This window comes from Peromyscus eremicus, chromosome X (genome assembly GCF_949786415.1).
Source record: "Peromyscus eremicus chromosome X, PerEre_H2_v1, whole genome shotgun sequence".
NCBI lineage: Eukaryota > Metazoa > Chordata > Mammalia > Rodentia > Cricetidae > Peromyscus > Peromyscus eremicus.
Window position 1 is genome coordinate 35,920,612 of NC_081439.1, and position 23,471 is coordinate 35,944,082.

Below are 23,471 nucleotides of genomic sequence, written 5' to 3' on the forward strand. Positions count from 1 at the left end.
CATGATCATCTCATTGGATGCTGAAAATCCTTTGACAAAATCCAACACCCCTTCATGATAAAGGTTCTAGAGAGATCAAGAATACAAGGAACATACCTAAACATAATAAAGGCAATTTACAGCAAGCTGTCAGCCAATATCAAATTAAATGAAGAGAAACTCAAAGCGATTCCACTAAAATCAGGAACAAGACAAGGCTGTCTACTCTACTCATACTTATTCAACACAGTACTTGAAGTTCTAGCTAGAGCAATAAGACAACAAAAGGAGATCAACCTCTGGAGGCATCATGATCCCTGACCTCAAGCTCTACTATAGAGCTATAGTAATAAAAACAGCTTGGTACTGGCATAAAAACCGACATGTTGAACAACGGAATCGAATGGAAGACAGTTGTTTGGCTCAAACTGTTTGGGGGGCACCCAGGCAGGGGGATCGGGATCTGTCCCTGGTGCATGGGCAGGCTTCTGGAATCCAGGTCCAGAGCTTGGACCTGCCTAGGCTCAGTGTGCTGGGCTCTACTGACTCCCCATGGGAGACCTCAATTTGGGGAATATGGGAATGCGGGGTGGCTCGGGAAAGAAGGCTAGGGGATCGGGGAGGGAGGAGGGGGATCTGTGGATTGTATGTGGAGTGAGTAGAAAATTTCTTAATAAAGAAAAAAAAGTCCACCTGTTACTTATATGATCTGTGTTTCCACTTTAAATTACATGATAAATTTAAAATACACAACTCTCTTCTCTCATTGCCCACTTATTTGCTCATCTTTTCAGTTTGTTAAGTCAGCCTAACTTTTTCTTCTTTTTGCATCTGTTGTGGTTTGAATTTTGTCTCCTCCCATAGACATATCAAAGATATAATCACTAGTACCTGGAAATGTGACCTGATTTAGAAATAGGGTCTCTATACATGTAGTAATTAGAAGGAGTAAGTTATTCTACATTAGGGAAGGTCTTAAATCCTTAGCCATCAAATTTGTATCCTATTAGAAGGGAGAAAGACATTTAGGGAAGAAGGCCATGTGATTAATAATGGCGGTGGAAATTAGATTGCAAAAACATTTTTACTGAAAGAAACCAGTACAAATAGATGCACACACATACACATATATGCCAGTCTAATTTTATTTGAAAGGAAATATATAGATGTTAGCTGATGAAATTTGGGAAATCTAGACTGCATTGAATTTGAGTCATCTTTCTTCACTAACAATAAAAATATACTTTTAACTAGAGTATTAATTAAAATATACCCCAAGCACCTTATACATTACCATAAAATAAATGAAAGTATTGAATGCAAATAATGCTATGATACTTTGTTTTATGAAATAAAGTGATGGGATAAAAACACCATTTGTAAAGTCATGTCAATACTTCAAAAAGAAAAGGTGAAGACACTGAAAGAATAGAGATGCATTCATTTTTTAGAGTTGCTGTAACTAAGTAGTTTGCTGTAGCTTAAATAGCAGAAATGCATTCTCATCTAATTCTGGCAGCTAGAATCTGAGATAAAGGTATAGATAGCCTAACATGGTCCCTCAAAAAGTGTTAGGATCTGTTTCAGGTGTTTCTCTTTGCTTCTATAAAACTCTTTCATTGTGGCAGCATATTCTCATGATGGTTTCATTGTGTATATACATCTGTATCTCTCCTCTCAGCATTTTAAAACTAAGGATACAAGTAATTATTACCTTCCCTGGTATAAACTTGTGTTAACTAGTTATGTCCTCAAAGCCACATTTCTAAGTAACAATACAATCCAAGACACTAGGATGAGGATTTCAACACATGATTTTTTGCTCTCTGGGAAATACAACCCACCCATTCTATTTTAATTTTATGGTTTATATGTAAGTCATAATAATACTCAACTTTTATAAATTGCATCAAATGTTTTAAGGAAGGACAGTATAAAATATTGTTGTTAGTAAAATAAGGTGTATGTATTGTGGGAGCCTGTTTTCAGGTTCCTCGTGGCTTTACCCAGCAGATCTGCATAGAGAGGATGATTAGGACCACCGGCCTGAGTGCAGGTATCTGGGATGGTCTGCACTTGGCTGTGCTGGGGGGAGGTCTTTTGCTCCACCTCTTGGCGTCTCTATAAATACCCTGGGGCAGAGACAGTCAGGGCCAGTTGGAATAGGTTCCAGGCCCTGGTGAGGCTATCCTTTATTTTCTGTTTATCTCCGCAATCTAAATCCTTCTGTCTAATATTTCCTGCTGCTCGCCCTCAAGAAAACTCTAGGGAGCTGTGTGGTTGGTGGGTAAACGCCCCGCCATGTATACATACACAAATATATATATATATATATATATATATATATATATATATATATATATATATTCATTTTAAAATCAGAATTATATGTATATAGGAAAATATTTAGTTTTCTTAGTTTTATTAATTTCTTCAATAATAAATTGATATTATACGGATGGATTTATCTTTCTGAGACTTCTCATTCATGCACCTTCACATGGAATAACAACTTTAACTGATAGCTAAAAGCTCTTCTATTTTGTGAACATAATCTGTGTCAATAGGGCTATTGCACCATTGCTTGAAAGAAGGTTCTTTATGTGTCAGTAGATGTTAGGAGTATAATAGAATCATGTGATTTTAGATATGGCATGTCAACTGATCGCAATTTGCACAAGTGTTTCACTAGTCTAAAGGTTCAGGTCCTATAAACGAGTCATCAAATTCCCTTAAAAATCAATTTAGACGAGCTATTTCTTATTCAGAACATTATTTCCACACAGAGCAAACAGTATCCAAGTTTGACTGGAAAGCACTTGAGCTTTGTCAGTTACCTCAACAAAATTCAGAGGACATGAAATCAGTGATTCCCAAGAAAGGAGGAAAGCATTAACATTATTTCCCCCACACAATGGCATCCAATCCCACCCCCTGTACCTGCATTCCTAATCACTATGGATAATTCAGATTTGCTAACTATTGTTTTGTTTCAAGTTATAACAAACCTATATGCTACTTTCTTTTGCAATTTTTTTTTCATATTACAGATGCATGTGTGGGAAGGGGTTGTCATGAAGCTACAGAGTGGACAATGAGAAGGGAGCAAGCCATCTTAAGCGTGTGTGTGTGTGTGTGTGGGGGTAATGGGATGCATGTAACATGTAAATAGAAGGGAAAACTATTTAGTGGGGGAAAGGGGGTAAACAAAAGACAGGAAAGGAGGACAGGGAAGGGCAGTGAGGAATAAGAATGAAGTAGAACAAAGTATATTTGTGTATATGCATGAAAATATAATGAAGCTGGTTACTTTGCATTAAAAAAACACACATAGTCACAATTTTATATAAACAGAACATATACAGAACATATTTTTTTTGTGTGTGTGAGTGCTCACGCACACATGCACATGAGCTTGCACATATGCATACATGTATAGCTGCAGCCTTGAATTTGTTTGACCAGGGACCAAATGAATATTGTGGTACCCCTATAAGTTAGATTGAGTTAATACAATTGGACTAATAAAGTATCATATATCAGAAGAGTTATAAATAACAGAAATCTATTCATAATTGTTTGCAAGACTTAGAACTCTAAGATAAATGTTCTTGAAGATTAGCTTTCTGTGAGCCCACATTCTGAATTCCCATTCCATCTTACAACCTCTGTGTCCATACATGACAAAAGAGGCAAGAGCCATCTCCAGGTTTTCTTTTATTAGGGCCCTGAGCATACATACAAGGGTCCTGTCTCCAAGACCTAATTTCCTTCCAATGTCCCTTCCTCCTAAAATTATAAGCTTGGAGAAAAATATTTCTTCACAGGAATTTTGTGAACAATATTGAAAGCCGCTGGTAGCAAAAGTCCATGTTGTATACAGCAGTGACAACTAGAGTTCAGAAGGTCAACCTATCAGAACTAAGGGTTCTGTTAGAGGAAACCATCACACAAGGCATTATGGAATTACTGCCTTTTGAATGAATTGGCTGTCTCTTGATGTAAACTTCTTATGCAATAACAGCTATGATTCTCCCCATTTACCATGCATTTCCATGTTATGTGTACATGTAATCTCACAATTACATCTCAATCTTAGGCACAACTTTCCCTATACATTTGGGGTAATTGGACAACTGTCCCCAGATGTGTTTTTCATTAACATAGATCTAGCCAGAGCCATTCTCCAGACAAAAGTATTTCAGCAAAGATACCTTTTTCCAAGGACAAAACTGCACATAGATAAACATTAGCTCATCTCACTCACAGATAGACAAAAGAACCACTGACAATTAAATCCTCAACCCCTTGCCTTCATCCCGGGTTATTTACACAAGACCCTAACTTAAGCAATTTACTGCTCACATTCCTGGGATGAAGTTTTAGCCATTTGCTAGATACTGAGTTAAGGCAGTTACTCCCACTGACCCAAGGAGATTGACTGCCTACAAGGCCAGGCAGGCAATAGGTGCCAAGCTTCTTTCTTGTGCAAATTAAGTTTGTATTCCTGCTCAGCCAGGTGCTATTCCTAGATTTTCTCCTCAGCAATTACTCTGAGTGAAAGTGCTTTTACTAACCAAATACTACATGCTCTGACAGAGGTTGCTTAGCCACCTAGCATATGTCCCCCTCCCTATCAGAAAGCAGCTGCAGCCGGGATGAGTGGGAAAAGTGGCACCAAAGACAGTTTACTTTCTTGTGACTTACTGACCCCTAATATTTTACCTAGCCATTTCTAGATTATAGTTTGAGCACATAAATTCCCTAATTGGTCTTAGCCTTTAGTTGACCCTACCAGAGAACTCCCCTTTAGTTATTCCCCTTTGGGGTTGTAATTAGAAGCTGACAATTATTGCTTTATGTGTGGATCCTTATCACTTCTCTCTGCGACCCTGAAAACTTCAAGCCTTGCATTGCTTTACCAAAGAATTACTGTTTGGGTATATATACTGGTTCTCTGAGAGCACTGGGAGGATTGATGGAGAAGAACAAAGATGAGGACAGAGATGGAAAGAACTAGGTAGAATGATGAGAGAACAGCAGAAGGGACTGAGAGCAGGAGGGACTGCAAGCAGGAGGGAGCAGAAAAGAAACTGCGTAGATAGAATCGCCATAGAAGAATAAAATGAATGGACTAAAGAACTCAGTGTGCTTAGATTCATTGAATATGCCTCAGATTAGAATCCTCAGCTGGTTGTTAAGACTCTTCCGCGGACCCTGGGAGCAAACAATAAAGGCTGGACCAATTATTGTTTGCGTTAGAACAAAAATTTGCTTAAGCAAAGGGTGAAGCTTCTTGAATAACCCTTGAAGTAACAAGCTTATATTCTATGTCAGCTATGAGCTAGTATTTAAGACACATGCCTACAGTCCCAGCATTCAGAAGGCTGGGGCAGGGGATTCAGAAATTGGAGGACAGAATGAGACACTTTTTGAGGCTGTGTTAGTCACTGTTATTGCTGTGAAGAGACACCATGTCATTGTAAGCAAGGATGCAGAGAAGCCACTAAACTGCTCCATTGATGGGAAGAGGGGTTTTAGTATAAATATGAGAGAGAGAGAACAGCCAGAGAGCTTTGGGGGAAGTCCAAAGTAGCCATGGCTACTTCTTTAGGGCAGAGATGGGAGGGCAGCCTGACAAGGGCCAAGGCTAGCTATCTCTCTAAGGAGCAGAGAGAAGAGAGGGATCTGGGAAAATCTACCTGAGTTATAAAGAAAAATTGGTATCTGCAGGGTGGGGGTGGGAAGTAATGTGAGCTGGATCAGTTTGGAAATTTGGGGGTTGGTTTTCAGGCCAGTGGTGTTAGTATGTACCATGGGTGCCTATTAATAGAGAAATGGTTCTCCTTGGCAGACAGAATATATATGCATGTAAGTTTATAAGCACAAACTTCTGGGATCATATTTGCGTGTGTGTGTGTGTGTGTGTGTGTGTGTGTGTGTGTGTGTGTGTAAATATGTATATGTGCATATGTGTGGGTGCATACAGAGACTAGAAGAAGGCTTCAGATGTCCAAATAGAGTTCAAAATGAGTTACAGCAGTTGTGAACTCCCCAACATGGGCATTAGGGACCAAATTCTACTCCTTTGCAAGAGCAGCAAGTACTCTTAACCACTGAGCCATTTCTTCATCCTCAAGATATGTTCCTATATCATTCAAATATAGAATAGAAGGGAATGTTGTTCCATGGCTGGTGTGAGCTTTCCAGCTCAGAGCATACACTAAAGAATATTTCACAGAATCAATCAGTAAATTGGTAATAGGAGCTCTGTGGGGATTTTCCATGAATGCACTAGTTGCTGAGAGTCACAAGAGCCCTATTAAGAACAATCAATTAAAGCTGATAATTTGGAAAGTGTGGCTTCAAACAGAGGATAATAATGTTAGATCTTATGTTGACTATTGTATTTCCTGCTTTTAATTGTAACATTGAACACATTGTGTAAATGACAGAAAGCTGTACAGGGACAAGAGAAAAAAAGGAGAACTACTTTTGCAAGTTCTTGATTACAGAGCTAAATATGACCTTTATTTAAATAAGGTCCTCAAAACAGACTCAATTTTCAGTGAAGTTTATACATAAGGTGTTACTTTCACCACTGTTAAGAACTAAACCCTTAACTGTTCATGGCTTAACTATAATGCACAAGGGTCATAGTCATTAGAGACATACATTTTCCTTATTATTTTTCTATTTGAAAATTTAAGTTAACATAAAAGGTCATGGCTTTGATTATAACACTTCTCATTTATTTATTTTGACTATTTGATAGTTTCTTGCACATAATGAATTTTAATCCACATCATATCCCATTTTTGTCTCATCCCCACTCCTAATAAAACTCTTCTTTTATGAAGTTCCTGTGTGTGTGTGTGTGTGTGTGTGTGTGTGTGTGTGTGTTATTATAGTTTGTTTTTATTCATTCTGCCCCTTTATATCCCTTTTCCATCCAACCTGGTCCCCTGTTGCTAATCTCATTTAGAATTTCGAACAGTCCTTTTCTACTATCATGTCACAGGTATTCTATCACCTTCTTGTTTACATCTACCCTGCCACTCCCAACTTAAGATGTCTAGGTCTCCTTTCTATTGTGATACACACACACACACACACACACACACACACACACGCAAGTTTAAATAATATAGATTCTGCATTTGAGAGAAAACATGGTATTTATTCTTTTCAGTTTGACTTATTTTGCTTAACATACAGATCTCCAGCTTGATCCATTTTCATGTAAATGTCATGATTTCATTTTTGTTCATAGCTGAAAAACTCCTTTATATATGCCACCAAATAATTCCCTTCATGCATTAATAATCATTGGACATCTGAGATGTTTACATTTCTTAGGCTTTGTAATAGTGTAGCAATAAGCATGGATGTGAAAGGGAAAAATTAGTAGCCATCTTGAGAGACGTTCCTTTCCCTTCCCCCTCTTCCTCTAAAGGTATTTGCTGACCAGCAGTTTTTGAACTGACCAGAAGTTGAACTTATGGGAAGATAAGGCTGGGACAATAAATCTAGGTATCCTGGACTAGGAAAAACAAGATATGGGGAGTAATGGGCTCAACTCACCAGAAGTTGAACTCAGGGGAGAGTAGGACTGGAACAATAAATCTGAATGTATCTATCCTGGGTTCAGCAAAAGCAGGACATAGGGAGTAAAAATTTATGTCTCTATAGATACCCTGAATCCTGTTAGCCATTAGTAACCCTATGCTTGTAGTTCAACCAGTAACTTCAAAGAACTACTTCACTCCTAGCTCCCCTCGTCCAATCCCAAGATATGTAACATTCTGCATGTAAACCTTTCCTATACAAACCCCTTAAAGTGACTGCTCGGGACCTTCTCTCTTTTCCTCTTTTCACCTACTGTAAAGTGGTGTCCAGGAGGTCCCTGCCTAGGCCGGGAATAAACAAAAGCTTTTGTTCTTACATCAGAAGTTGGCTCCTTGGCGGTCTTGTTGGGGGGAGGGGGTTCCCGCGTGGATATTACAGATGCATATATATCTCTGTTACATGCTGCCTTAGACCTTCCTGTATATGTATATAGCCAGGAGTGATAGTTATCACAGAGTGGGAAAATACCTTAGGTTTATACTTCAGTCTAAATCCTGACACAAAAAATCAGGATAAAAAGAGAATTTAACAGTTTTCATGAATAGACTTATTTTAGCGAAATGCAGATTAATAATGAGGAAATTGATTGATTCCAAAAGATTATCTTTAGAATTGTGAGCTTAATAAGTGTTTAGCATACTAAGCTAAACTCTCCAAATTAAGCTCATTCTCCAAATTATGTTTTTTTATTCTTAAAAACATTTTTGAGATTTTATTAATTTTATTTTTTGAAATTGTAATATGATTACATCATTCCCCTCTTCCCTTTCCTCCCTCTAAACCCTCACATACACCCTTGCTTGCTCATTTTCAACTTTGTGGCCTCTTTTCTTATAGGCGCAGAAATAGAGCACAGGAAGAACTCTGGATTTGGGTAATAGAAACTAGCTTCTGTTTCATATGTACCCAGTGCCATGGGGCAATGGAGAGAAAGGACACTTGCTTGAGTCACCTCTGTGGCTCCGAAGCAAATGTAAGGAAAGTTCATCCTCTCAGGGGTCTTATAATTTCATATTCAGGTTTCTCTACTTGAATTTCTCCCATCCCACTTTCTGTGATAAAATTTGAAACAGTAAAATTAATGTCATAATTTGGAGCATTTTGAAATATTCACAATTTGCAATGTGCACTTTTTTATTATTTCATCCTCAGTTTCATTTCTTACCCAAAGAAGTCAAATACAAATACATTCTATCATGAGTATCTCAATTATTGGAGTTTTCAAGTTATGCTTCTCCAAAGGTCCAGTATAAGAGGTCCACATGTAACATTAAGCATTGGCATAAACACTAAACAAAAAGGCAATTTGATTTGTGAACAATTTCATGACAACAATGCTTTTACACTCTAAAGAGATTATCTTAGCTGGGCATAATGGTGCATGTCTTTAATGCCAGCACTTGGGATGCAGATGTGGGTGGCTCTCTGTGCCTTTGAGGCCAGCGTGTTTACAGAGTGAGTTTTCAGGACAGTCAGAGCTATATAGTGAGACCCTGTCTCTCTCTATAGGGAAACACATTGCCTTATATTTCAGCAAAAGTTTTTCATAATGAGTTAAATGTGCACTCTCTATAACTTCCATCAGACAATATAGTCTTTTATTGATTTTCCATCCATTGATATGTAAAATTTGATCTTAGCTAGAGGCTTGTAGGTATAAATAAAACAAAAGATAGGTGGCAGGCTACATTTGTCCTATAGGTCACACATACCTCCTTATTTTTGAAGGCACGAAATTTGTTTAATGAAAGGCTAACTACAAACTATTACTCATAGCATCATGGGTATTTTTTGGCACAAAGCTAACCATTTGTGTAAAAATAATTTTAAGATGGTCCATACTGTCTATTTTATATTTTTCCCAGTGACTGGTTTAAATATATTCTCTTTTACTTTGGCAATGACTCACTCTTAAATATCAGATACACATCAATGCAAGTTTTATTGAGGCTGGAGCCATGTCTCAGAAATTTGAGTACTTGCTATTTTTGCAGAGGATCCAGGTTCAGTTCCCAGCACCCATATAGTGGCTTGCAACCACATGTAACTCCAGTTCCAGGGAAATTTGATGCCCTCTTTTGACTTCCACAGGCTTCTGCACACATGTGGTGCACATCAATCATGCACACACACACACACACACACACACACAAATAAAAATATTAACTATTTTTTAAAAACATGCTTTCTTCTTTTTCATGTTGAGATATACCTACATTATTTATTTAAACATTCTGTAACAAGTGTTTATGTGGACAAATGTTTTTGCACAGTAACTACATTAGTAAGTTTATTTTTAACATTTTAAGAGCTGACAAATGGCTCTCTAAAATGTCCATTTGTCTATTTTCTTACCAGTGTACAGAGGTTGCAGTGTTTCCACAGTCCCACATACATTTGCTGCAGTGGTCCATTAAAAAAACTTTTTATTGATTCCTTGTGGATTACACATCATGCTTTCTGATCCCATTCATCTCCCATCCCTTCATATCCACACTCTGCCCTTGCAACCTCCTCCCCCAAATAAAATAAAATAAAATTTAAAATAAAAATAAAAAACCAAAACCAGCCAACCAACCAAACGAACAAAAACTCCAAAACAAACACAAACAAAAATCTTGGGATGGAAGCTGTAGTGTGGCCCTAATGAGTTACACAGTGTATACTCCTTAGTCTATACATCTTTATTTGTAAGTGTTCATTGGTTATTCCTCTGGTTTGAGACCTGTGGCTTCTGCTACATTGTTGAATTGGGTCCTCACTAGGACTTCTCTTGGATATCCTGTTGTTGCCATGTGTCATGGAGACCCTGCAGTTTTGGATCAGCAGGTCTAGCTCCATCAATTAATAGATGAGGTGGATGTTGGAGTGGGCCCAGTTTCTGGGCCTAGGTGGTAGCTGGGTTGGTCAGACTGCTAGCTTTTCCTCATCATCACCACCTGGGTGAGCTCTCAAGCCCTGCCCTGGGATAGCACACACAATGTAGCAGACATCAAAGAGCAGGATCAGTTCTCCTGTTCTCACACCCTTGGGGGCCTGCAGGTCTGCATCCACACTACCAGGGTCAGCTCTACTGTTTTGCCCAGGCCAGGTGCAGGCCCCTCTCTCCTGCTGTCATGCCCCAAGGCCAGCTCTCCTGCCTGATGCAGGTTGCAAAGGGTGGAGTGGAGGGGCATCTTTCCCTCACCTATACTACCACATGGCATACAGGGGTGGGGTGGGGCCAGCTCACCAGCACCCCTGCCAACATGGTCAGCTCTACTATGCTGCCTGGCAAGGTGCAGGACCTGCTGTTCCAAGTGTCGCAGCTGGTGAGGGGCAGGAGCAGTTCTCCAATTCTCTTGACCTCAGAGCCAGCTCTCCCACTTGCCACAGGCGATGAGGGATAGGGAAGGGGAGCAGGGTCAGCTCTCCCACCCTCATGACCCTGGGTTCTGCTTTTCTGCCTGCAGTAGGTGGAGAGAGGCGAGGAGCAAAGGGGTCATCTCCCCCTTCCCACTATGTGACAGACAGATAGTGGGCTAACTCAACTCTCCCACTCTCATGTCTTCCAGTGAGGTGCAGGTCCTGCTCTTGCTCTCCCAAGTGCTGCAGCCCGTGAGGGGCGGGGCCAACAATATGCAGTCCTAACCTCACTGCTTTTGGTGTTAACAGGAGCCACAGACATCAACACAGACCATGGCTGCAGCAGGGCTATGGACACATACACGGCCCTTGGCAGCAGCCCAGACCCAGATGACACCATGGTCCCAGCAGCGGCATGGCCCTTTGATACTAACATAGCCCTAGGTGGCCATCCAGACCCCTGATGTCTGCCTGGCCCTTATAGGCAACATGGGCCATGGATATGGACACAGACCTCGGCTGCTATTGGACCACTGACCAAGACATTGTCTTTTACGGTTACACACTAAATTTATCACTAGTGTTTTTAAATAATGTAAGGAATTGACCTATAATACTAACATTGTGGCTTAAAATACTGTCATTAAAATTATGTTTCAGAAGCCTGGTCATGGTGGTGCATGCCTTTAATCCCAGAATTTGGGAGGCAGAGGCAGGTGGATCTCTGTGAGCTGGAGGTCAGCCTGGTCTACAGAACTTGTTCTAGGACAGCCACAGCAACACAAAGAAACCCTGTCTCAAAAATCCAAGTCCAAAACCAAACCAAACAAAACGCATGGTTCTGTCTTGCACTTTAGAAATAAAGAAATTCCAACATTTATACTAAAAATCCATTTTAAAACAAAAACACAAGTCAGAAACGAACTACATCTTATTAAATGAACATAAAAAGTCAGCAATTAAAAAAAAGCCCAAGAAAGTGTATTATGATTATCCCTCAAAAATGAGATAACAAACAAAATATTCAATTCTACTTGAGACCAAGCAATGTTTAATTTTTTTTATTTATACTTCTTAACTAAAGGAGAACCTTTAATAGTAGAAGATACACCTGTGCGTCGAAGTTTAGCATTTTCATGAATAAAATTGTGTTGAATTGGTGGAATGCTGCCATATGTCTTGTTAGTAGCATCAATTTTGGGTTTTACATGTACCATTGATTTTGGTGGTGGAGGTAGCCCATTTATTTCATACAGACAATATATTTCATCTGTCTGAAAATTAAGAGATGGAAAGATAATGTAAGAAATATACAGAGAACTAGAAAGATTAGGGAAACATTTATCATTATTAGTAGTTTCTATTTGTTGTATGTGGTATGGGAAAGGTAAAAAATATGGTTCCCTCTAGAATGAAAAATACTAATTCAGAAATAAATTAGGTAAATAAAGTAAGACTTTATGATTGTGGTCACAGAAATAATTGGCAAATTATAGTAATATGATTTCTGGATTATGAAAGTATAAGACATTAAAAATATACTGAGAGGTCTAAGATCATTGAAAACATTTATAATCTAAATCCAGGTAATGTAATTTATAGGGGAATTTATTTTAAAACCCTTAATTTTTTCTGTAAATAGGCATAATTCCTAACATATGCTAAATTAGGCATTCTAGAATTGTCAACGTTTATATTTAGACCTTACCATACTTAGGTTAAGTCCATTGCTTCTGCAGAATTTGATGAAGCCATTTGTTTTTATATAGGCTTTAGCCTTACACTGGGCTTGGACCATGAATGCTAAGAAAATTATTTTAAAGTAAGTCCCCAAGCCAATTGAATATTGCAATACACCAGGTTAGATGTGTAATGCAGTATCTATAAATAAATACTGAGTAGGTGCACACATTTCTTTCACATCAAACATGACCTTATTTTAATCACATATGGCTCTTTTTATGTGATATCTGTAGTATTTATACAACTAGAGTCAATGATTCCAAAGTTAAATAAACCTAGGAACAAAATACAATTTGAGTTAAATATCATTGCACTTCATATGGGTATTCTAAAAAAGAAAGCTAGATTTTGAAGGTTGTGCATATGCCATTCTAAACTTTTTTTACAGTACAAATAAATGACCTCATGGATACAAAGGAGTATGCTAAATGAAAATACCAGCATCTGCCTGGAACTGAGTACTAATCCTTGAGCTTCATGCCAGCATGCAGGTGAGCTACATGAAGGGATCTATACCCACCCCTAGCACCTAGTGAGAACAAGTAGCAGCTACTTGGTGCTTGTAGTATTACCAATCATTTATATTCAAGACTTGAACTGATAACATAAAAATACATTTTTGTTAAAATCACAATTAGATTTCATACATTTTAAGGTTGTAATAACTTTACAATGATTAAGTCAGTATCATTTAAGGAAGCTGTTCAGGACATTTCTCCAAATAAGCTAAATAACAATAACAAGGTTTTTTTTGTTTTGTTTTGTTTTGTTTTACAAAATAAAGATTAAGCTTTGCAGTTTTACCTATGATTTAACTTCTTTAAACCAAGTATAAATATGAACAATTACATATCTTCAAAACTATTTTATAGATATAATCTGGTCTATATCGTCTATCCAATCTTTTAAAATATAATAAAAACAGAATTCAAAATACCAAGGTCGGATAAAGCACAGAGACAAATAGCCAAACAAACGGAAACACATGAAATATGAACCTATGGCTGAGGGGTCACCAACTGGATCAGGCCCTCTGAGTGGGTGAGACAGTTGATTGGCCTGATTGATCTGTTTGGGAGGCATCCAGGCAGTGGCACCGGGTCCTGTGCTCGTTGCATGAGTCGGCTGTTTGAAACCTGGGGCCTATGCAGGGTCCCTTGGCTCGGCCTGGGAGGAGGGGACTGGACCTATCTGGACTGAGTCCACCAGGTTGATCTCAGTCTGTGGGGAAGGCTTTGCCCTGGAGGAGATTGGAATGGGGGGCGGGCTGGGGGGAAGGTGAGGGGGGCAGAAGGGGGGAGAACAAGGGAATCTGTGGCTGATATGTAGAACTGAATTGTATTGCAAAATAAAAATTAAAAAAAAAAACAAGACAGGAAGTTAGGAGGGAAAAGTGTTGGGGAGACCCTGGGGAGACGGAGAGTGGATAGGGAGGGAGGATATGATCATGGTACGTTATATGCATGTATGAACTTCTCAAAGAATAAATTAGAAATGTTCTTTTCAAAAAAAATCAAAATACTAAAAGAATAAAGTATTACACTTATTATTGATTTGTTTAGTGTGTGTGTGTTTGTGAGAGAGAGAGAGAGAGAGAGAGAGAGTGTTTGTGTGTGTGTGTGTGTGTGTGTGTGTGTGTGTGTGTGTGTGTGTGTGCTGCATACATGCTTGCTTGTGTGTACTCGTACACTGCTGTGTGAATATCTCAGGACAACTTGTGAGACTCAGCCCTCTCCTAAATGCCATGTGGGTTCCAGGGAACTCAGGTCTTCAATCAGTATTGGAAATAAGCACATTTACCACTGAACCATGTCACCAGTCAGGAATAAATTAATAGCTCCATATCATTAATGCCTTATTGAATGAATATTGATATTTAAAAAATAACAACCAATCATAGTAGTTTGCTGGCCTATTTACTAAGAAACAAAACAAAATATTTTATCAACAGATAAAATTCTCATATTTTAAAGGTGTCACTGTTTTGAAAAGAAACTGAAGGCAATGACTGCCTGGATGAATGACAGATGTTGTTGAGGGCAATTTCTAAGAATAAAAAATGATAGTTATCCATTAACACATATGGTCTATGGGTACACACATTTCTCTGGTGTTTTCATTTGAGTGAATGTCTGATGCAATTTCCAATAGCTAGTGTTTGCAAGTCCTTGACTTTTCCTCCTCAGAAACTCCAGTAGGTGTTTCAGCTGATTTTGGATCCTTAACCATCTCTGAGTCCATTCCTCAGTCAGTAATTGGAATGGTGTAAAGTGGTATATAAAACCCCTATATTCCTGCCCACCTTGGGTATGAATTTATCAAGGTGTGAATTCTACACTATTCCCAGAGATCCCTCATGGGATTAATTTTCAGTTTCACACTGTGGTGGATGATTTTATTAGTCTCCTTTCCTTCTGTATTTTACATACTGCCTTCCCTGTATTTATTTCCTGGTATCACATGTAACAAATAGGCCACTTAAATTTAAATTCTTTTGAAGGATCTGCTTCCAATGAAATACAAAAGAAAATACATATTTAGAGTGCCCTTTCCAATTGTTTTATGCCAATGAAAAGATTTCTTTAGAAGTAATATAAAATACATACTTATATTTGTTTGTGTCTCTAGTTGTAACAGGAACATATAGTTATGATATCTATTTTGCATTATAAGCTATATTAACATATACATTATTTTATGCAAGTATGACCATAAAACATCATATATTTCATGTTCTATAATTCTGATAGTTATTAAGGTTTTTTGAGATTGTGTAGTATGTGTGTAGGTATGTACACATGTGTGCAGGTACCTGTGCTTGTGTGTACATGTATGTGGAAGTCAGAGGTTGGCATCAGGTATCATCTTTGATTGCCCCTGCTCCACCTTATTTTTTAAGACAGGGTTGCTCAATGAATCTAGAGCCCATTGATTAGACTAGGCTGGCTGGCCAAGGACCTCCGGTGATCTGCCTGTCTCCTCCTTTTCATAGTGGGGCTACATGTGTGTGCCACTGTGCCTAAATTCTGAGCAACATGGAGATTGGAACTCAGGTCTTCATGCTTGCATAATATATACTTTACCAACTGAGCCACCTGCCAGCCCTAGTACTCACCAGGATTTTTTTCATAGTCACTTGGGAAAACTGATTAGATTTTCTACTCCTCTGGAGCAGAACTCCTTTTGACAAAATAAATGAAACCACTTAACTTCCTTCTATCAAAGCTAATGCTACTTGTCTTGTTTCCTAATTGGAAAACAACAGGTTTTCATCATTCTAAGGATGACTTAGTTGAATGAAAAATTATAAGGCATAAGAACACAATTGTTGAGGTTTGTCTAGGTAAGATTAATCAAAACTATCCTTATAAATTATTCCTTTTTCTCAGTGAAGTAGAATGAAGATGATATTGTTGTAATTAGTGATTTAATACTTAAATATTTATAAATAACAATAGTGTAAATAATGATTTTAATTTAGATAATGACTTGGCTTTTAGAACTGCAACATGAGAGTAAGTATGGATGTTGTTGAACTTAACTGGGATTTGGAGGCAGTGTGTATAAACTGATTTTTAAGATCAGTGATTTGGTATAAGTAATGACTCTTATGAATCTCTAGAGTAATTTTGCTTGACATATCAATTTTAAAAGTTTGTACGGTATAATGTTATATTTATACAGAGAGTTTCATCCCTAGGACCCACACAATTGTAGAAAAGTGCTAACATCCACAAGTTGTCCTCTGAACTACACACACACACAAACACATATCACGGCATGTGCAGGCCCCCTCCCACAAATGAATATATGTAAAAACACATTGGAAATACCAAAAGTAGTATGAGGACTCTAATATTATTTTTCATGTTTAGATATCTTATTATACATTTTTAGGAAATCAGCATTGGAGGAAAATAAAGTCTTCATAGAACTGTATTGCTATGTTTATAATTTCCATTAAGTCTACACAGACTTCTCAAAATTGAAAAAATTAAGAGATTTAGGATTTATGTATAAATTTCAATATTAAATGAATATTTGAAGTAGGGTTTACCATATGTTTATATATCTACAAACAAGACAATGAATATATGAAATTATGTATTCTATTTATGTACATATTTGCAATTTTACATAATAAAAATTAAATCAACAAACTAATATTTTCTTTTTTTTAATTGATTCTCATACTGCAGCCCAGACTGATGTCTAAATGAGAATCCTCTAGCCATTACCTCCTGAATGCTGAGATTACAAGTACATCACAGAAATTCTGGCAAAAAAATAATATTTTTTAAAACAGGCTTCAATGTGAATTTATCTCCCATAAGCCTTTATCAATATTTCAAATAATAGTGGAGGCAATGAGGAATATGCAGCAAGGCAAAAGAGGATTCATATCTGATGTCCTGGGTTCTATAAAATCTTAGAACAATGAAAAAAAATTCTCTTAAACAATAACTAAATTTTTATTTTCAATATTCATTAAAACAATGACATTTTCTTCTGTTAATGGCAGTAATTAATTGTTTGCTTTAAAAGTTTAGTGATTTCTTTGGCAGTAGGAGTTGTAGGGTTATATGATGACAACATGCACTTTATGTCTATGCTACAGAAAGTAAACTGTGGTAATAGTTATCTTTTTCAAAGAATTTGAAAGTTGTCCTTAGCTCCAAATTTCTCACTATAAAGTATGTATGAAATTCTATAAAGACACTTCTCTTACTGGATAAATTTTCAAAACTGTATTTACCTTAACTGTTAGCAAAACAATCACTTGAAGGGTCCTCCACAGATACGACCAAATTTACAATGCATATTTTTTTATTTTTTGTTTTTCGAGACAGGGTTTCTCTGTGTAGCTTTGCGCCTTTCCTGGAACTCACTTGGTAGCCCAGGCTGGCCTCGAACTCACAGAGATCCGCCGGCCTCTGCCTCCTGAGTTCTGGGATTAAAGGCGTGCGCCACCAACGCCCGGCACAATGCATATTTTAATTAAAAAAAATTTACTTTCTATTTTACATCAACATTTTGACAATATACTGTAACTAATGTTTGCAAAAGGTATGTTTCAAATAATATAAAGTCCTTGAGTAAGCACTTTTTAAAAGAAATTGTTATGTGACTATACAAATCATCTATACATTTATTTAACATGAAATATAAGTAATTCCTTAATTTCTCCTACTATTAACAAATTATTTTATTATATTCCATACCTAAATTTATTATTTGGCTTTGAAATGTAAAATTTAAAACTTACCTTTACTACAAGTGTTGCTTGATATTTCTTACTGTACATTCTGGGTTTAAATCCTACAATGATGGGAATTCCTTTTGTGTAAAATGGAGGGAGTTCTCCAGTATGAGGTTTTACAAAAAAATCTCGATCACCACCTGGCAGAAAATACGCTGTAAATGGCTCATAATACCTAGAAAAGATGAATGAAATCCATCAAATTGGTCATTACCTCATTGACTCTGTGAGAAATTGATGGCTAAATCATAAATTCTGCTTCAACAGACCCATAGTTCAAAATGAATACTGAATGCTTACAAAAATGTGTGAGGTAGCATTTTGAAAATTACCAAATAGTGTCTGCCCTAGTTTTCTTTCTGTTACTGTGGTAAAACATCATAATCAAAATAATTTAGGAAGGAAATGTTTATTTGGCCTACACTTTGCAGTCATTGTCTATCATTGAGGCAAGTAAGGGCAAGATCTCAATCAGAAGCCGAGGCAGGAATCAGAGAAACACTATGAACTGGGTTGTTTCTACATACCTAGCTTGCTTATGGAACCCAGGACCATTTTCCCAGTGATGGGGCCACCCATAGTGGACTTAGCCCTCTCCCATTAATCATCAGTCAGGGCAATGCCTAACAGACAAGCTTACGGGCCAATCTGATTGAGGGGATTTCTCAGCTGATGTTCCCTCTTCTTAGGTGTCTCTATAGTTTGTGTCAAGTTGAAAAAAATTAACTAGAACACTATCATTCTTTTCTCAGGGTCACAAAATAAGTTTTTTCATATAAATCTTATATTCATAGTGTACTAAGATAAATGTTGTCCCTATAAAAATTGGTCAAATTCAGTGCCCCAGAGGAAAACTTAGTCATCTGTAAATAAACTCATATGTAAAGCAATTGACCACTAAAGGTATGATAAAGCCTTTTGTCTCTACTTCTGTTCCATTATACTATTTACTTACTTACCAGAGTTTTCTACTTGCTAAGTACTGTGAACTTACTTGAGTCTCACTAAATATTTATAGGTATGAAGATAAGATTAAAGTATCAAGTAGAGGGACATTTATGTTTCAAGCTACGATTTCATGCCATGATAGACTACAGCTGAGAAAAAGAATGTTAGTTAAAGAATTTCTTAGTTTACTAAAATAGGGTAGAGGTACACTGCAAACAAGTTTTAAGTTCACAATTTAAAATAAATTAATAGAGATGCATGTAAAAGCTCAAAAGTGGTTTCTGAAAACAGGTACAATAGTGCAACATAGAAAAAGACATGGGACAATTTAGGTTGTTAGTCACTGATCCATTCAACAGACACATACTGAGTATCATGGTGGAAGATTGGGGAACACGTTCTGTAGATATGGGTGGCCTGGATTTGAATCATAGCTCTATGTAGCGTTTCAAGAAGTTTACTTAATCTTTTTGTACCCCAGTTTTGTCATTTCTTAAATTAATAAACAGAGTCAAGTCATTGTACCAATGACTAATCCATGGACAGTGGTTTGAAAGGACTACCAATATTACTTCAGTCATTATTATCATTGTGGTTTTAAAATATTTTATAACTAGTGCTAGGAAATGATGGGTAATGCAATAAATGAGCTGAATAACATGGAGTACCTAGAAGGATTACAACAGGAAGCTGATAGACAGATATTCACAGAAATCCATAAGTCTCCCTTGTCCAGAAAGACATCCATTAAGAAAAAATATATGGAAGAATTCTCTTGGTGAGGAACAGAGAAACCAGTTAAGAAGCTGTGGTTACAGTTCTATATTACCATGCTTGGTTACCAGCTTCTTTTAAGAAATGACTTTTTTTTTTATGACATGGTCTCTTGTATCCTAGGCTGGTCCCAAACTCACTATGTAGCAGAGGATGACTTTAAAACTTTGATCCTGTTGCCTATTCTTCCAGAGTGCTGAGGTGAAAAGAATGCACCACTATGCTCAGTTTATGCAGTGTTGGGGATCAAGCCAAAGGCTTCCTGTGTGCTGCTACGCAAGCTGTCAACTGAGCAGTACCCCCATACCACAGACTTTTTAAATGCAAAAAACTTAAACAAAGATAGAAACTAAAGTAGATAAACTCTCTAATGGATGTCTCAGAAATTAAAAGAAACACAATAGACTATTACATGTAATTATATTTAAGAAAATTTGAAAAATAAGAAAGGAATCCACAAATTCTTAGCAAAGTAAAACCTGTCAATGGACTGGTTCAATAGGTCTGTACAAATGATTTTAGTAGTAATTTAAAACTTTCCTGTGAAGAAAATTACACTATCAGATACCTTCTCAGAAGAATGCCACCTGCCATTCAAAGAAGAGCTAGTATCAACAGCATCAATCCTTCTTTAAATTCACCCTCAAGTAACTGTACCTTACTTATATCATACCTCCACAAAATATAGGAAGAACCAACTTTACCAAGGATTATCAGAAAAAAACTTAAGTCAGGGTAAATGTAAATGAAAGAAAACATAAAAATGTAAAATCTTGAGTTGGCTTATTGAATAAACCAACAAAATTCCACCAAGTCAACAGAAATATAGGCAGATAACCTTAAAAAGAAAAGATGTTTAAAGTAAACAAAAATGAAGGGTAGGATATAAGAGACACTTTAGAAATAATAATAATAATCAGAAACTAGTTAAAACAATTATAAGCCCAGACTAAGAGAAAGCTTAGGAGTGAAGAGCAAGTATCTAGAAATACATAATCTCTACAACTGACAAAGATATTGAAAATTTAACAAGACTGCTTAAATAAGAATGAGATTATATCAGCCATATGGTTTCACTAGTGTATGCTACTAGCATTTAAAACTACATTTTTATTACATTTTATTTTTGTATATGTGTGTGTATGCACATGTGTATGTATGTGAGTACATAGGTATAAATGTACACACTGTGTGTGTGTGTGTGTGTGTGTGTGTGTGTACATGTGTGCCAAGAAGTATGTGTGGAAGACAAAGGACATCTTGTAGGAGTCAGTTATTTTCTTCTACTATGTGGGTCTCATGGATTGGATTGTCAGGCTTGGGGCCAGGATCCTTTACATGCTGATACATCTTGCTAGCCCACCGAACATGTTCTTGAAAGAAGAATTAACATAGACTCCTCTTAAACTCTTGAATACTGAAGATAAATGAAGTAAAAATAAAAAACTTCGTACTTCTTATCTCATTTAATGAGGTCAGTATCAATCTGATCTCAGAAGCAGATATTGACTGTGTAAAAAAAAAAACCACATGGGTGATTATCTTTAATGAGTACAGAATCAAACTACTAATAAAAACAATTAACTAGCACATTTAAAGAATTATACATGGAAACCAAGTAAGTTTTCCTCTGGGAAGAAAACAAAAAGAAAAAATCCACACAAGGAAGATGAGGTATGCATATTCATGGACTGCTAGAATCTCTAGGGAATAAACCAAGGCTAGCTAGAGAAGAACTAGAAGAGTAGTATGTGATGGCAGAAACACACTGGTTTTAGTTGCAAAGAAACAAAGGAAAGTGGAAATTAGAACATGGGAATTCAGAATCTATTTCAGAGGGCTCAACCCCAATTAGAGAATATTCTTCTCTCAATGTGAGGTTCAGAACATCTTAAGGTACAGACAAAGCCTCAGAAAATTCAGTGCTTCTATAACAGATAGGTTAGATAATGTTAACAATTTTTTTTTTGTGGTTTTTCGAGACAGGGTTTCTCTGTGTAGCTTTGCGCCTTTCCTGGAACTCGCTTTGGAGACCAGGCTGGCCTTGAACTCACAGAGATCCGCCTGGCTCTGCCTCCCGAGTGCTGGGATTAAAGGCGTGCGCCACCACCGCCCGGCCAATGTTAACAATTTTAACTGGAAGGGGGAAAGCAAGGAAGAGGCAGAGGAAGAGAGAGAAAGCACTCTAGCACATAGCATATAGTACTTGCACAAGCTCAGTGTATTAGTTAAGGTTTCTACTTCTGTGAAGAGACACTGTGACTATGGCAACTCTTGTGAAGGAAAACACTTAAATTGGAGCTGGCTTACGGTTTCAGAGGTTTAGTCCATTGTTATGGTGGAAAGCATGGTGGCATACAGCCAGACATGGTGTTGGAGAAGGAGCTGAGAGTTCTACATTTTGATCCTCAGACAGCAGAAGGAGACTGAGACACTAGGCCTAGCCTGTGCAGATAAGACTTCAAGGCTTGCCTCCAAGGTGATACACTTCTTTCAACAATGTCACACCTACTCCAACAAAGCCATACCTCCTAATAATGCCACTCTCTATGGGCCAAGCATTCAAACGTGAGTCTATGGGGGCCATTCCTATTCAAACCATCACACTCAGGAAGGGGTAGTCCCAGGAAAAATGCAATTTCACACTCTAGCCTAGTAGTTACAACAAGCCATTTTTACAAATTAAAATGACTTTAAGATTTCATCTTACACCTGCCAGAATGGCTAAGATAAATAACACAACTTAACTCTCATCCTGGTGAAGATATGGAACAAGGGGAACACTCCTCCATCGATGGTGGGAGTGCAAAAGTGTACAACCACTATGGAAATAAATATGGTGGTTTCTCAGAAAACTGGGAATCCATCTACCTCAAGATCCAGCTACACCACTTTGGGGCATATACTTAAAGTATGCTCCATCTGACCACAAGGACACTTTCTCAACCATGTTCATTCCAGCTTTATTCGTAATAGTCAGAAGAAAGAAACAACCTAGATCTCACAAAACAAAAGAATGGATAAAGAAAATGTACAATTACACAATGGAGTATTACTCAGCTCTTAAAACAATGACATCATGAAATTTGCAGGCAAATGGATGGAACTAGAAAAAAATATCCTGAGTGAGGTAACCCAGATCCAGAAAGACAAACACAGTAGGTACTCACTCATAATTGGATATTAACTGTAAAGTAAAGGATAATCATTCAGTCTATATCCAATCCTGGAATATAACTATTTTCTTAAATAGCATTACTAAGATTCAAACACAGAAATGAAAATAAAAATCATTCCATTATATGAGTCAGCAATTCCATGTGTGAAATATATGCCTTAAACTACTGAATATGGTCAAATATACATGCTCCATAGCAAAGAGGTGAAAATAACCAGCATTTAGTGAATGAATAAAATGAATGCATTATATCCACAGAATATAATATTAATCAGCTACTCAAAGGAAGGAAGTATAGTGTGCTGGCTAATATCTGCAATTCCTCTCACTTGGAATGATAAGTCAGGAAGTTTACCACAAGTTCAAGGCTGGTCCTCTGCACACTGTGAGAATCTGTTTCAAAAATTAAAAAAAGGAAATAAGTACTCACACATGGCAAACATGGGTGAGCCTTGAAAAATATTATGTGAAATAAACCAGACAAAAAAGGCCACTCTGCTTATATAAAATAGGCAAATTCATACACATAGAGCCAATTAATAGTTACTAGAGAACTGTGGGAGGGGAGATTGGTAGTAACTGCTTAATGAATGAGGGAGAAATTCAAGAGAAATA

The 23,471-nt window shown here is 37.2% G+C and overlaps 1 protein-coding gene across 1 annotated transcript in view; it reads right to left on the reverse strand.

The window, feature by feature from the left end:
- Window positions 1–12,014: 12,014 nt before the first annotated feature.
- Cfap47 (cilia and flagella associated protein 47) overlaps window positions 12,015–23,471 on the reverse strand; it is a 264,376-nt gene continuing 252,919 nt past the window's right edge. Inside the window, exons 64-65 of the mRNA XM_059250611.1 lie at window positions 17,963–18,131; window positions 12,015–12,227 (exon numbers count right to left, since the gene is read on the reverse strand). Coding sequence (XP_059106594.1) covers window positions 12,015–12,227; window positions 17,963–18,131 — 382 coding nt within the window. The remainder of the gene's footprint in view (window positions 12,228–17,962; window positions 18,132–23,471) is intronic.